The sequence below is a fragment of the Mugil cephalus genome, chromosome 11, assembly GCF_022458985.1.
Source record: "Mugil cephalus isolate CIBA_MC_2020 chromosome 11, CIBA_Mcephalus_1.1, whole genome shotgun sequence".
Classification (NCBI taxonomy): Eukaryota; Metazoa; Chordata; class Actinopteri; order Mugiliformes; family Mugilidae; genus Mugil; species Mugil cephalus.
The window spans coordinates 27,354,117-27,370,404 of NC_061780.1; the positions used below are offsets into that span (position 1 = coordinate 27,354,117).

Here is a 16,288-nt window from a genome sequence, read left to right on the forward strand (position 1 = left end):
CAGCCTCTTTATAGGCGGTCCGACGGCTGATTACGAGGCGAGGTCGCACGTTACCTGGACACATCCATGGTCGTGCTACTGGTGGAACTGTAGACACAATTGTTCCAGTAACTCTGAGATCAGACTAAGGGCTTATTGGCAAAGAAAATCACAAATGACCGCTTATGTGTCCCAGTCCAAAAGTGGTTTCGGTCTGTAACCCCCTGTTTAGCCCAGCTCAGAGTTGGTGATTCCCTGACCGGTTTGGAACCGGTTTGGCCGGTGCGTATGCAGTGGAAAAACAAAGAACCGGTGCGAAGACTCTGGATCTGAACCAGCCCTGGTGGAGTGGGGGCAATAGATGCAGTAACCTACGTACATAGCCAACATGGATGCGAACCATTCCTACCATTGTACCTCATCAGTCTGGCTCACTCTGGAACAACTGCACCCAACACTGAGTCTTTTTAGCCAGTCGGGTTCATTTTTCTTCTACTTCCTGCTTCATTTTCAACAATTTATCAAAAATACACAAGTCGTGCAAATGTCTCCAAATCTTCTCAGTTAATTTTACCCATTATTTATTGATCCAAATCAATCAATTAGAAAACTGCGGAGATGAAAAAAGCAGCTGGAAACACTAAAGAGGAACATACTACTACCAAGAGGACTGATGCAGTTCAGTTCCATTTTATTTATACAGTGTCAATAACAATACAAATTATATCTTTACAAAATCCGGCCTGAAACCTCCAGGGCATCATGAAGGTGACGGTGCCTTTTAACCAATCACAGCTCTTACGCTTTGTGTCGCCGTGATGTGTAGTTACATTTCTGGGCAGGTGCAAATCAGCTACATTGCTAGCGTCTGCGTCAAATTAACACAGACGTATTTAACTGCGGATAACACCGAACCCCAGACCCTAACAACACAGCCTCAGTGTTCCTCATTGTGAAGTTAGCTCAGGGTCTTTCTTACCTCTCCATGACAGAGTTCAGGTCCTGGGAGTATGAGGGGGGCAATGATGGGGTTTCTCCCTCCATGATCTTCATCACCACCGACAGGAAGCTGGGGCCTTGGAAGGCATGGGTCAGACAGCACATCTCATAGACGAGGCAGCCCAGAGCCCTGCAGCAGCAACAGCACCTCAGTCCTGATCGGCTTTTCAGACATTTTTAGAGTTTTACGTGAAGAGGACCTGCAAGCTTGGTTCAATGCAAGTATCTTTAATAAACCAAGCTTGATGCAAGACAACACTTTTATGAACATGTGGTGGTAAGTGAAATTATCCAGAAGTGAAACACTAGCTTCCAAGGTCCCAGAATGAGTTGATCTGTCATTAGAAATATTTCTGGTAGAAGGACACATATTTCTTCATTTGCTGAAAGGCTGTTGCTTCTAAAATCATGAGTCCAGTGACCATGGAAAGGCCTGTCTGAAAAGGAAAGCCTTAGTTTTAGTCTCATTGTAAAAGTCGTTGAATTATTTCTTATATTTTGTCAAACTGACACTAACAACATTTACTTTCTGTCAGCTTAAGACTAAAAATAATCAGATTTTTTAACGGTTTAATGAAGCTCATATCTATAAAACAAACTATTAAAACGTGTGGAAACATTTTGGATCTTAAACAATAAACTTGCAACTTGAATACTGTATTACGCTGTATTTGGACAATAAGAACAGCACAGCAACTACTTTTGTTTTAAACATTCCTGTAAATATGGCGTCGTTACATAATGAAGCTTTTCACTCCATGACCTAAAAATAAAAAACAAAGGAAAATGAAGACGAGTCTCAAGAACGTGATGAGTTCACAGAGTGCTGACAGCAGTCGGAGGTCGGCTGGTGTAATTAGTGAAGAACAGATCAGTCAGTGTGAGGAGGAGGAGGAGGAGGAGGAGGAGGCAATTAGCTGCAGAAAGTGATGAAGGTAGATTTGCTTTAATAAGATGAAACCACAGCTCCGTCAAGCTGGAGATTCCAGGAGGAAACACATGAACGTCCCTGTGTTTGAGAATAAAAAGTAGTAAAACAGGAACAATAATCATAATTATTACAACTTTGTAACCCCAAATGTTGTACAGTAGATTCATCCAGGGTCTGCAGTCAGTAGCTTTTGGTAGCCATTTCCAAAATGGCCACTTTCATGGATTTTTTTTTTAGTCTATTTTCTTAATTTGGAAAATGCTAAAATTGAATCAACCTATCGTTACTTTATACATTTTGTTAGAGTAAAATCAAATATGATACCGTAGCTATATGTGGGCTTTCAAATTTAATATCTCTAATTATTAAGAGATGTACATGTCATCTTAAAATCTGCATTAATTTATGTAATAAAGGAGATTTTTTTTATATTTATTTTCTGTTCAACCTAATGCTGCAGAGCTTCACTTGGTAGTTATTACAATTAAATAACCACCAAGATGTGTAGAATATATTTTAAAAACACATAAAATTTCATTTTTAGCCCATTTTTGACTGTACAAGAAAAGAAATTGTTTTTATTTTACACCAGAAGGTAAAAATAAAAAGGTCATATAATAGATCACAAGATTTAGGCAGGTGTGGGGGAAAATGCTGTAATTTTGATTCTGATTTTAAATTAAGAATTTCATAAATATTTATAATGATTGTTTATTTTGATCAATTTACTAAATGCAAAGTCTCATCAAAAACCTAAGTCTCATCCATATGTGGTGTTATTGCCTTTGCCTTCAAACCAGCATCAACCCTTACAGGTCCACTGGTACTATTTAGTAAGATCACGGACGCAGTGGTCTACCAAAGAAACATCTATATACATCAAAATTATTTCCCTTCCAAATCTGCCAATGTCCAGCAGAGCCATCAGCTCAGAACTGTCAGAAACCAGTGGGACCCAGGTCCACCAGCTACTGTCTGGACCAGTCTGGACACAAGTGGTCTTCATGGAAGAGCTGCAGCCAAACATCCCTCTGACATGGAAACAAGACCAAGAGACTCCACCATGAACAAGAACCAGAACCAGGACCTGGGCTCAGAAACATCTGGACTGATGATGTTTGTTGAGCTCCAGTAATGAGTGAAACATGGTGGAGGCTCCTGGAGAGTCTGGTCCTCAGGCAGATACTGATCCATCATCAAGACCATCAGGGAGGAGGAGGACTGGCCCCACATTTATTCTGCAGCAGGACAAAGAGCCCAAACATCCAGACAAGTTCATTAAGAACTATCTTCAGAGGAAACAAGAACAGCATGACCCCCCAAGAGCCCTGGTCTCAACTACATGGAGTGAATAATCTTCTGTTTGTGCCCAGCCTCCTCTGACATATTTGTTTAGTCATAGCCTCAATCTGTAATTAGTTAAAACCGAGACACAGAGTTAGCATGTTAATAATGAAAAAAAAGGAGTTAATGAGTAATTATTGAAGGATGAGTCTGGTGTTTGTTCGTGTAGATAATTGCAGACAGAGAGTGGAGCTCATGGATGTTTAGTGGGTTGTTTTTAATTTGCAGACGGAGGTGATTAAAGTGAAGCAGGTACTTAATTAACTGAACCGAATGAAGACAGCGCAGAGGACTGAAACACAAAGGACACAGTCAAAGATTTTGATATCTACCCGAGGCATCTTTAGATCATCTTCAAAGTTTAGACTATAAAGGAATAGAGAGTCATGTGCTGGAGAAGTCATCTTTAAAGGAGATGCTGCAACAAGAACAAAGGGTTTAAATGCAGAATGTGAGAGTGAAATGTTGTTTTTTTACATTTAAATCCAGCTCCATGGATTCAGACTCTGTTCCAGTTACAGAATGACTGTCCTGCGACGTACCGTAATCCGGACTTTCTTAAGTTCACCTGCTTGGTTTTGAATGAATGCAGATAGTGACCTGATTCCTGCACATCTGCTTCATTCTCTTCAGCAGACTAACCTCAAGCTTCAGTCTGTTAACACACACTTCATACTTTGATTTCCCACTGAGCGTGTTCCATTCGTTGTCCTGCCGGCTATCATCACCACACAGAGATAACACTCACTGAGACTTCTCTGTACATTTAACTATATCAGCTGCGACCCAGATATAACTCTAAAGTGGAGCAAACATCTGCGGCCGTGGCCTCAATCTCTGGAATAAATAACCTTCATCTGGGGACGAAACAGACACTCTGGAATACAGTCCTCAGGTCTGTATCAGAGGTCATTAAAACAAAAACAAAATTATGAACAGTTCAACCAGAACTGTGTTATCTTCTCATCATTCCAGCCTTTTTGTAAAAAAAACAAAAAACAAACAAAAACAACAACAACAAAAAAAGCGATTTTAGGACAAAGTAAGTGAACGCTGTTCATGAACATGTTGGATTCGTGGTCTCGGTCTCTTTTGAAAGACAAGACTCTAAAGTTTCTATCACAATCACAATTGATTAGAGAATCACTCTAATCAATCCAAGTTGGCGCACATTTAAAAATAACAAGTTGTGGGGTTCATCTGATTTTTTTCTTTTGAATAAATGTGTTGGTTGAATCCTATAATGACTTTTATCAATGAAACTAGAAAACAATGACATATTGCATCATGCAGCATTTACTCAAACACAACTTCAATAACATAATGTTGCCCCATAAACCAATCAGAGGAATGATAGGGGGTTCAGTAAAGTCTGCACATTATATATATAAGTCAAACTGGTTCCACCTATAAGATTTATGCTGCCTCTCAGTAAACTATGGATCAGTGTGGATGTGTGGTGAGGTGGTAGTAGGAGACCATCTAAACAGAATCCATGGAGTCACTCAGGTCAAAGGCTGCAGACAACAACAACAACAACAACAAACAGCAGCTCCCCTCTCCAGATTAACTCTGACTGTAAGAACAATATATTAGACTGAATCCCATCGACTCTAGAAGAAGACAAGGACAGAATTTAGGAAGATAGAATGAACCAACTGTAGGACATTTAGGATCAGAGAGGGACTGTTAAAAGATCTGGATCAGGGAGACATCTTTAATATACAGACTCACTCCTTCAAATCTGTTTTTATATTTCTGCATATAAATCTCCTGACAGATCAGCAGTTACTGGAAACCAGATACTGACAACAGCTGTTGCAACTCAGTGATATGTAATATTGGCTCATTTTCCAGAATAAAAAAATAGAAAAGTCTAATATTTCTGTTTCATGTGTTTTATTGGGTTTATTTGTCTAGTTTCAGTACTTGTGTGAAAATCCACTGATGTTTTGAGTCATTTTATAAAGAAATGGAGACACATTCTCATTGAGTTTAGTGAGACGTTGTGTCCAAACTCTTGACTGGTATATTACAAACCAGCCAACCAGACCCTTATAAATGTGGACTGGGTGTATTATGACTTGGTTTCTGGCCTATCACTGTTCCAAGCTGGAAAAGTAAAAGACTAAGCCACCTGTTTGATCCCGGTTTTTAATTGGGAGGTCTAGACCCGGGGATAATTGCAGGTAGTGGGTCGTTCTGTATCGTATCTAAAACTGAACTAATAACATTGTGTGTGTTCCTATGTCTCATTAGTTAGACTGATACTGCAGTAGACAGAAAGATGATATTTGTTTTCACTCCTGAAGCAACAAAAAACTGCAGGAGGTCATCCATCCTCGCCATGATGATCCTGTACAGCCTCCAGCTCCGAGTCACGGTGGAGGAAAATAAGCTGATTCTACCAAACATTAGTGTCTTCAGGCCACAGCTGGACGAGTCAGAAACTTTATTTTTTGGGCTTTTTATTTGAATCCTCTTTATCTAATTCCTACATGACTGAGAAACTGTTTGTCCGAAGTCGAAGCAGCAAAGCGTGTGAACATCTAGAAATATCTTACCAGATGTCAGACTTGGAGTTATAGCCCTGGTGGTTCAGGACTTCTGGACTCATGTAGAATGGAGTTCCTGTGAAGGTGGTCGCCAGGTCACATGATCCCATTAGCAGACAGGAAACACCGAAATCCCCTGGAAGAACAAGACATGTTCCTGGTGAGGAGCTGAACTCATGGTTCATCTACCAACACCAACCCGCAGCAAACAAACTGGATCCTGTCTGAAACACAACCATAACATTATAATCATCTGTCCAGAACGTCCCACGGATGCTGGAGAGGACAGAGATTTGGTTCCAGGGAGCATCATAATCCTGCTGGAAGAGTCATCCACAGAAATGGAAGCACAAATGGGGTCTCCCAGCACAACATGGACCAAAGAACCAGCATCAATTTCTTCAGCAGAACCACATGGGTCAGACTTCAGTGATCCTTGGTCCGTGACTGGTTCTTCTCCTCCTCTTGGACATCTGCTGATCTTTACTGACCCACTTTAGACCACAATATAGGAACATTTTAAAATAGAACAAGAAAAAAGCAAAACCAGACAGAATCTCTGCAGAAATTAGATTTGAATTAACGACTGTAAACTGTCGAGTCCCTGAAGAAGCAAAACTAACAAAGCTGTGACACTTCCACCTGCACACATACACAGAAGTCCTGCTCTTGGTCTTTATCTCCACCTGTGTAGTTCTTGTTGGACAGTGGAGATTTGTCCCTCACACACTGCAGTTTGATGTATTGGGACAATGTTTAGTGGACAGATGAGACCAGAGTAGAACAGTTTGTTTTTAAATGTTTGGGCATCGTCATGTTTGGAGGTGAACCAACACTACATTCCAGCATCAGAACCTCATCCCTCCATGAAACATGGGGGCACTAATGTCCTGGTTTGGGCCTGTTCTGCTGCATCTGCTCATCATTGATGGACCAATGAACTGTGAATTCTACCAGTGAACTCTGAAAGAAAATGTCAGGACATGAGTCCATGAGCTGAATGTGAAGAGAAACTGGGTCATGGAGGAAGACAAGGAGCCCAAGAACACCAGTGGTTCTCCAGAAGAACCAGATGTGGTTCTGTTCTGAATGGGATCAGATTAGACCATGATCAGCTGTTACCAGGAACATTTAGTCTGAAGGACTCACAGACTCACACACTGGACACAAGGACTAAACAACACGATCAACACTGGAGCAGTTCAACAGAATAATTCTGTTTCATTGAGAACATTCTGTAGGAGCCTAAACATTTAAACATCTCAGTATTTCCCTGATGTGAACATGTTTCATATCAAGTTGTTTTCAAGTCTTTAAGAACAGTCTTGGGTTTTAGGAAGTTGTCAGACAGATTTGGTCTTAATGTGGTGATAACAGAATAATAATCTGCATTTTTCAGAGAGGATCAAATGTTTGCTCATCCATGTTTGTCCCTTGGTTTTGTTCCACTAACCTGTGGCTTCCTGTCTGTGTGTGCAGCTGGTGATCAGCAAACTAAAAACTGTCATCAGCGTTTTGGTCCAAGTCCAAAATTGCAAACGGCACAATCTGCTGAGTTTACACTCGGAACAGAACGGGCTCAGAGTAAATCCACTTCCTCCTGCCTCCGCCTCATTATTAACTGGAGGGGTGATTCTATTCATGGGAATGTTTGTTGTGGTTGTTAGTCAGAGGAAGGAGTTGTTTAAGGCAGCTAGAGGTAATTAGTAAAGAAACAAACCGAGGGAAAACCCACCGATTTTAATGAGGTTTCTCTTTAGGAAGACGTTCTTGGCCTTCAGGTCTCGATGGAGGATCCGCCTGAAAGAAACAGGACGAACAAATATGACATTATTTAGATTCTGATTCTGATTTTTACTGTTGAATGTGTCAGGTTGTTGCTGGACCACATTCACCTTTCGTGCATGTAGTGAAGACCGAGCAGCAGCTGGATGAGCCAATCGATGACCTGGCTTTCAGGGAGGCTCCGCCCAGCTCGTCTCAGCTCCTCCAGCTTCCAGTCCAGGTCCCGGTCCTGATGGAGGCACATGTTCTTTAACACTGTGACATTTGTCTGAGTGGTCAATGGGACAGCAGCAGCTTTCTGAACCAATCAGAGCTCTGATGTTCAGGACCTGCCTTCAGTTTACTTTAGCTGCGTCCTAAATAACCGTTTTATGCAAAAGGTCTGGAATGATGCGTGGTTAGCGTTTAGCTTTAGATTTAGCGTTTAGCTTTAGATTCAGACCCTGTCTGGAGCCTTGTTCCGCACTTTTAAATCGGATCTCAGTTATTTTCTGCATTTGCATTTTATCAGTTTAATTTGGAAAATCTGAAGGAAACGTGTTAGAATCGTTTTTTAACTCGGTGCCATAAAAAAAAACTCAGTTCTGTTTTCATTCTTTAAAAGATGCAGATTCACAAGGAAGTTCTGTTTTTATCCATTTAGTCCGTATAGTGGAGTCAGTCAGATCCAAACAATGTTAAGTTAAACAACGATGACTCAGAAGCATTTTATCCCAGTGACATTTGGACTTTCTTTGTCATTTTATCTCATTTTATCTCATTTTATCGACGGTTTCTCTTATTCATCCATAATGTTCGGGTTTAGACTCTAACGTCTATTTTTACTTGGAAAAGCTTCTTGTTGTTGTGCCTTTCTCTTTCTTTATCAGATCATTCTAAAAGGATCTTAAAATCCATCCTAGAACATATACTGAGCTGATTTAGAGCTGCCAGAGTCTGGTTCCTGTTAAAAGCCTGGTGCTCTTTGTAGAAATGGGAGGAAGTGGTCAGAGCCAAATCTTTACAATACAGTATGTCTTTAAAGTGCAATAGGATACTGTAACACATACGAGAACGTCTTCTATTAGGCAGCACTGAAACCACAAAGAGTCCTGCACAGCTCTGCAGAGGATTGTGGGTAAAGGTGTGACCGGAGGAATGAAACCTGCAGGAAATGGAGGGGAGCTAATGAGGAGGGAGGAGGAGGAGCACCAGGTGATGTGGAAGGGAGGGAAGGGGGAGGAGAGGAATTCATGAGAGTGGAGATGAAGGTGGTGTGAGATTCATTAGAGGAGAGACGAGGCCGAGGGTGAAGACGTTAGCTGCTGTAACTGAGGCAGGAGGAACGACAAGATGTAATGAAGAGATGGAAACGGAGGTGGAGGGGGATGGGGACGGGGATGGGAGAGGAACGGGGGAGAAATGGGGGCGGGGGAGTTCAGTTTCATGGTATTGCTTCATTTTCTGTTTTCGCACACAAGCTGAGAACAGAAGAACGTGTGTTTGTAAAAGAGCTGAAATCAAGTGGAAACGGTTTTGAGTTTTCTGACAATGATAAAAACTCCGACCCTGGTCTCTGAGGACAGGTCAGATTTCAGTCTATCCCTGGACCAGACCTGGACCAGACCTGGACTAGACCTGGACCCAGAGTTTCTAGAAACACCACAGAGCTCACATGTTCTCCAAAGGTTCTAGTGAAACAGAACCAGGTCCACTCTCCATCTGGACATTAGGATCAAACCAAAGAACCCAAAGTTCCTCCACGTTGGGTTTTTACCTCTTAAAGTGAATCTGGCTCCAAAATGCTACTGATTCACTACAGGAGGCAACGTTCACACAATTCAAGCCTTTGGACATTTTATTTCTCCTGGACGTCATCACATTCTACCATTGAGCTCATTATACGATCCAGAAGAAGATGGAGATTTACACATGGAACTCCCCAGGACCCCAGCCACCAAGGCTACATGCTACATAGCAATGCTAAGCTACCAGCCACCAAGGCTAGATGCTACATAGCAATGCTAAGCTACCAGCCACCAAGGCTACATACTACATAGCAATGCTAAACTAACAGCCACCAAGGCTACAGGCTACATAGCAATGCTAAGCTAACAGTCACCAAGGCTACATGCTACATAGCACAATGCTAAGCTAACTCTCACTACTAGATGGCTGCATTGTGTGTATTATCTGTAGTAGCACCATTACACCACTAGATGGAGACTAAAGGTTCAGATTCTATGAGTCCAGTCTCCATGTGGTTCATAGCTGATGTAGAATCATGAGGACAGACTCTAAAGGACCCAGGAGATAATAAAAACTAGATCAGGTTATTGTCAGTTGTTTTTGGATTTGATGAAATATTGAGACAGAAGAAATTCTGACATGATGACTGGGAAACTCAAAGTTCATCTGTGTGTTTTCTCTGTTAGCTGGAGCTAACCAGATATGTTATGCTTGTTGAAGGAACATTTTTGTTAAAGGTGTGTATGACGCTGAAGAGAGTGAAGTGTATCTCCGGTGAAGTGGAAGTACCTGGCAGTACTCAGTGATGATGCAGAAGGCGTCTCTCTCCAGGAAGCTGTGGTAGAAGGTGAGGATGGCCGGGTGGTGCAGCTGAGAGAGGAGCTGGGCCTCCTGAGTGGCTCGAACCGTCTCGTTGGGTTGAAGGTCGCCGAGGAAAATCTGCTTCAACACCTTCCTGGAGGAGAGAGACGGAGGCCAGAGGTCAAAGAACAGCAAGAAGTCTGGGAGGTTTTATCCAGGCCATAATTAATCCAAAAGCAACAAGGCTGAAACTAAGACAACTGGACATGCTGGGTTTTCGTGAAGATGCTTTAACAGAAGAGCTTCTCCAGCTCTGAGTAACTGGTGCAGAGAACCACTGATTCCTCCAGGTCAGGAAGACAAAAACCTAAACTCTCCACCAGACACTTAGAGGAAACGTCTTCTAGAAACACAACAAGTCCAGATGAGTTTGTCTGAGATTGTTCTGTAACTTATACTGTGACCTGATGTACTGATGGACTGAGGGAAATAAAGATTAGCTCCCAGCTAACAGTAGCTCTGATCATACTGTACTGACTGCGTCCAACATTTAGTTTCAGTCACAGTGGAACATCGTTGCTGGTGGACCTCTGATGTAGGTTTGATGTAATGTAGGTGTAGCTGATGCAGGATGCTCCATAATTAGAAGCTTTAGTCTTTTGTTTGTCATTATTTGAGCTTGAGTGACTTCAGTCTTCCACTTCCACAGGATTAGCTCCTGCTGTTTATTTACTGGCCAAGTATTTCATGCACATATGAGGAATTTGACTCTGGTAACTTTTTCCCTCTTGTACAAAAATCACAGAACTTAAATAAGCATAAAAATAATAATAATAAATCTTGACCATCTGTACAGAAGAAAACACCTCATTCCAGTTTATTTCAAATCCGGTCAAAAACTGTTAAGAAACAGAACCAGAGGAAAATGAACTGAAGCCAAACAAACATCCACAAACTCATGAACCAGCACAGGAGAGACACGTCTCAGAGGTCCACCTCCACCTGGAGGACAAAGGACGTCTTCCTCTGAAGACAACAAAGTCCTAATCTGAGCCAGGGAAGACAGATGTCAGTATCGGTCCCCGTCCCTGGGACAGGCTGGATGAGGGTGTCAGTCTTTGTGGGAGGTCCACTTCAGGTCCCCTGAGACGTTGGGACCCTAGAATGAGTCCACTGCAGGGACTGAGGGGCTGGTGGAGGCTCTTCCTGAAGTCCACTGTCATCTCCACAGTTTAGAGCAGGTTTAGCTCCAGGTGGTTCTGACTGCACCAGAGGACCAGCGGATCCACTTCCCCTCTGAAACCCTTCTGAGTTCTCCAGCAGGGTCCCCAGAGGGGCGGTCACGGTGTTCAGGGAGCAGAGCAGCTCTTGTTAAATTGGTGAAGCTCAGCAGGTGAAACGGAGGCTCTGGTTTAATAACTCTCTGATTCACTTTCTGCTCCGAGGACAGAAGCTGAGGCGAGAATTAAGAACCTGTCCTCCCCAGTTCTTAATCACATCTACAACCAGGTCAAAGTTCCTGTGTCCATCTACCTGGTGTTAATGTGTAAATAGACAAATAGAAAAAATAGAAAGGAATTAGAATCGAAAAACTCTTTATTCATCTCCTTTGGAGAAAGAGCTTCTCATTAGGAAAAGCCTTCCAGACAAATAACTTAAGAGTCAGAAGAAATCAGCTGCAGCGCCACCGTGTGGTCAGTAGAATATTGTATCAGCTGCCGTCTCTGATGGATCTCTACCTACCACTGGACCAGAACCAGGGACACATGGTTGGAGACTTGGAGACATGATCCAGATTCAGGAACCAGATGGAAAGACTCTAACATTAAGTTGTTCTTTGTTTCTGATGTTAATTTAGAGAAGGAAGTAAAATAAGCTAGCCCAGCTAACAGTGGCTCTTCCTAGCCTAGCAGCTTATAGTTGCTCTTCATAGCTTTAAAGAACAAACCTTTAAGAACTGAATCTTTTCTCTTTTGGTCAGTTTTCTTAAAAATGAAATAACACTTTAAGTTCATGAACTTTTCATTTCATGCTAATTTCAATAAAGTTCATGTTGTGACTTTCAAGAATTTAAAACTTATTCGCTGCTTGTGTCTGATTTCTCTCGACGTCATTAAAAGAAGGAGCAGTTTCAGTTATTTTTCCATGAATGTTTTTCCTCTGACGTCCCGTGAACTCATCGTTAACTGTCGATAAATCAAACCTCTCGTACTGATTTATCCTCTGAGCTGTGCACAGAGCTGGAGAAGCTCCCAGTGAGACGCCACCGAGCCCAGAGGACACACTGAGACAAACGTCTTCCTCCTCGTCATCACCGCCTGAAGTTAAGAAGCTGCTGCTGAGAGCAACGCCATCTGTTTAGGTTTTCAGTTTGGTCGTATTTGGGAGCTTTTTCTTTCCTTTAAATAAGAAGTAAAGTTTGGAGTTAGTTTGTCTGGATTTTGTGCTGAAGATGTGAACCTGTAACTCTTGTTGAGTTGAGTTTCATGTTTCTGCCTCAGGTCTCTGAGTGAAAGGAGTGAAACGACAGAACAAGAACGAGAGGAAGAACAACAACAAACAGAAAATATGAAATGAACTGTCACGAAACGTCTTGCATAAATGCTTAAATGAAGTTGTTTTTGTCATTTAAAAGATAAATTAAAGGGTGTGGTAGCTGGTAAACTGTTACCATGGCAACACTGTGCAGCCATAAAATGTGACGTAGAGTAAAACTAATTCAACTTACATTTAATAAAATACATAGTCAGAGGTTTATACAGTAAAATGCATGTAGTGTTAATTTGTAATCAGTGTAATATATCTGATCACTCTGATCAGCTGTTACCAGAAACATTTAGTTTAGTCACTTTTTTTTACATTCAGTTTATTTTTTCTAGATTAATATTTTCTGTTTGATTTGGTTCTTTGACGACTTTCAGGACTTTTTATGCAGAAATCTGAGACGTTATAGAGGATGTTGAAACGTTCAGGCAGCATGAAGCTCAGACCTGAAGCTGAGTTTCTCCCGGTCGCTGGTTGAATTCCCTCAGACTCAACGAACCAGATCCTGTTTCCTCAGAAACTCAGAAACATCTCAGCGTTAATCAGAGCGTCACACTTCACACAGCCTCTCACTGTGGTCGCCTAGCAACAGAGGAGGAGGAGGAGGGGAGGAGGAGGAGGAGAGGAGGAGGAGAGGAGGAGGGGAGGAGGAGGGAGGAAGGGGAGAGGAGGAGGAGAGGAGGAGGGGAGGAGGAGGGGAGGGGAGGAAGAGGAGAGGAGGAGGAGAGGAGGAGGAGAGGAGGAGGGGAGGAGGAGGAGAGGAGGAGGGGAGGGGAGGAGGAGGAGAGGAGGAGACTAAATGTTTATAAGAACACGTCGTCTTTTTTATTTTAGACTTTTGTTTATTAATTTATTTATTGATTATTTTTTAATATTTTGAACGTTTTTCAGAATAAAACCTACAGTTTATTTATTTGTCTATTTTTTATGAAGATAAAGATTAAATAAAGATTCTTCTTGTTCTCAGGTCAGAACCAGAACAACAGGACGTTACGTCTTTGAGGGTTTGAGTAAATAATCAGACAGATAAAAAGGAAACATGTTTAAAAATCAAATAAAAGGTTTCTCATTTATTAAAGAATTCATTTCTAAAACATTTGTTTCTGGAAATAAAAAAGAATGATTTATGAATCAGTTTCTTTGTATTTTACAGCCAGAAAAACAATAAATGAGCAGTGATCTCTGAGCCATGGATTCATACAAATATGTAAAAGAGTATATAAATACATGGTCAATGTGCCGATGTATGACAGGAAACATGGTCCAGGATGAACAGGGCGGTGCTGCCACCTAGTGGACGGTCTATAGAACTACCTTTCTCCCTCAGAACACTATCAAACTCAAGACTTTATTTTATTCATGATTTTTGTCCAAAAACTGTTTAAAAAAAAGCAACTGGACTTGTTGCGCTTTGGATAAACCACAACAATGGATGACTGAGAACATTCACAGCATTTCCACTGTTGCACTGAAGTCTCTTATTTTAATATACTTATTTACTTATTTATTTTTTGTTATATATTGTGTGTGGTGCTGAGTGCCTGTACAGCAGTGAAATGGCCCAGATTGAGATGAATAACGCATCTATGGATGCTTGGTACCAATGCAACACATCAATGCTAAGCTGTTTGTCATCTGTAGTACCACTATTAGACCAGTAGAAGGCGTACTCACAGATCTTCTCCATCTGAGGCTTTCAGGTCCCGGACCAGATAAACTGAACCGAAGCTTCCTCGGCCCAGACTCCGCAGGATGCTGTATCGCTTAGCAACCACACCATCGTCAGCGGTGACCGCCTCCACCTCCTGGAACCGGGGCATCCCGTAGCCTCACCTGGGGAGACTAGGAAGAGCTACTGTTAGCTGGAATTCTAGGAAGGGCTAATATTAGCTGGAATTCTAGGAAGGGCTAATATTAGCTGGAAGACTAGGAATGGCTACTGTTAACTGGGAGGCTATGAAGGACTACTATTAGCTGGGAGGCTAGGAAGGACTACTATCAGCTGGGAGGCTTTGAAGGACTACTATTAGCTAGGAGGCTAGGAAGGACTACTATTAGCTGGGAGGCTTTGAAGGACTAGTATTAGCTAGGAGGCTAGGAAGGACTACTATTAGCTGGGAGGCTAGGAAGGACTACTATTAGCTGGGAGGCTAGGAAGGGCTACTGTTAGCTGGGCGGCTAGGAAGCTATGAAGCGCTACGATTAACTGGTAGGCTAGGAAGAGCAACTATTAGCAGGGAGGCTAGGAAGCTCCGAAGAGCTACTATTAGCTGGGAGACTAGGAAGAGCTAGTGTTAGCTGGTAGTATACAGGGAGAGCGGATGTTGGCTGGGAGACTAGGAAGTGTTACTGTTTGCTAGGAGGCTAGGAAGTGTTATTGTTAGCTGGACTAGGAGGTATTAGCTGGAAGGGTAGGAAGCTAGGAGGAGTTATTATTTCCTTGGAAGCTACGAAGAGCTACTGATAGTTGGGAGGCTAGGAGGAGCTACTAACTGGGAGGCTAGGAGAAGCCACTATTATCTAGGACGAGCTACTATAAACCCTTATTTTGAAAGACTGACCGGAAATGTATGAAACGTTTGTCCGATAATGGATCTAAAGGGCCGAATATGTGGTTTTAATTACTTTCTTACATATATGGCGCGTCAGTCGTTCATTAAACGTGAATATCACGATTCTGTGTCTGAATGAACGAGCAACGTTTAGTTTATCCGCTGTTATCGATCAGGTCCTGGAAGAATCTCACAATAACAATAACGAAGTCTCGGTCTTCTCGCGACAGTTTGATTATATCTAGTCTCTCTTATCTATTATTTATTTATTTATTTCATCTTTTTCTTAAGTGAATAAATAAACGGTGTGATGTGAAGCCTGATTTGTTGTTTTACCTGCAGCCGGGCACTAGACGTGAACTTCCGTGTTTGACTCCGTTTCCATGGAGCCTGTTGTTGAGGCCCAGCAGGTGGCGACATTTCTTCAGATCAGAGACCAGGACCCGTCCTCCTCCAGGTCCGGGTCCAGGTCCAGGTCCTGGTCCAGGTGTAGCTCCTAGCTGAGCCTAAAGGAGTCTGGTCTGAGGAGTGACTCCAGGACAGGAGCTGTTAGTGTTAGTGAGGAGGTGTGAGGAGCTGTGGTGTTGGTCTACTTAAAAATGTGTCAGTGTTCACAAACTCATAGAAAACATCAGGATTGTAATTTCATTTCCTGAGTTTGTCCACTAGGAGGACGTGAATATGACCCCAGTGATGTAACTTTAAATATTACAGTTGTTATTTTTATTGTATTGCTGATAAACATCCAACATCCGCCTTTTTTTATTCAGGCGTCCGTCTCCATAGCAACACATTCCACGTCCTCACCAGGGAGATAGATATAATCTGTCCATGAATCCTGTAACCCCCCCCCACCTCCGCCATCCCACCTCCCCCTTCAGCTGCAGGTCCAGGATGTGTGGTGGTGGGGGGGGGGGGGGGGGGGCTCCAGTGAGTCACCCTTCCCATGATGCCCTGCCCTCCCTCTAACACAAACAAACACTCTGTCTGCATAGTTTCCACACTGGCTTAAATCCATGGCACTGCCTCCTGCCATAACATTAGGACCACCTAGCTGAAGGGACCCAAGT

At 42.4% G+C, this 16,288-nt stretch overlaps 1 protein-coding gene across 1 annotated transcript in view; it reads right to left on the minus strand.

Moving 5' to 3' along the window:
- nek11 (NIMA-related kinase 11) overlaps window positions 1–15,802 on the minus strand; it is a 43,207-nt gene extending 27,405 nt beyond the window's left edge. Inside the window, exons 1-7 of the mRNA XM_047599908.1 lie at window positions 15,555–15,802; window positions 14,341–14,508; window positions 10,111–10,276; window positions 7,704–7,822; window positions 7,544–7,608; window positions 5,818–5,944; window positions 959–1,108 (exon numbers count right to left, since the gene is read on the minus strand). Coding sequence (XP_047455864.1) covers window positions 959–1,108; window positions 5,818–5,944; window positions 7,544–7,608; window positions 7,704–7,822; window positions 10,111–10,276; window positions 14,341–14,486 — 773 coding nt within the window. The 5' untranslated portion in view covers window positions 14,487–14,508; window positions 15,555–15,802. The remainder of the gene's footprint in view (window positions 1–958; window positions 1,109–5,817; window positions 5,945–7,543; window positions 7,609–7,703; window positions 7,823–10,110; window positions 10,277–14,340; window positions 14,509–15,554) is intronic.
- Window positions 15,803–16,288: the final 486 nt, after the last annotated feature.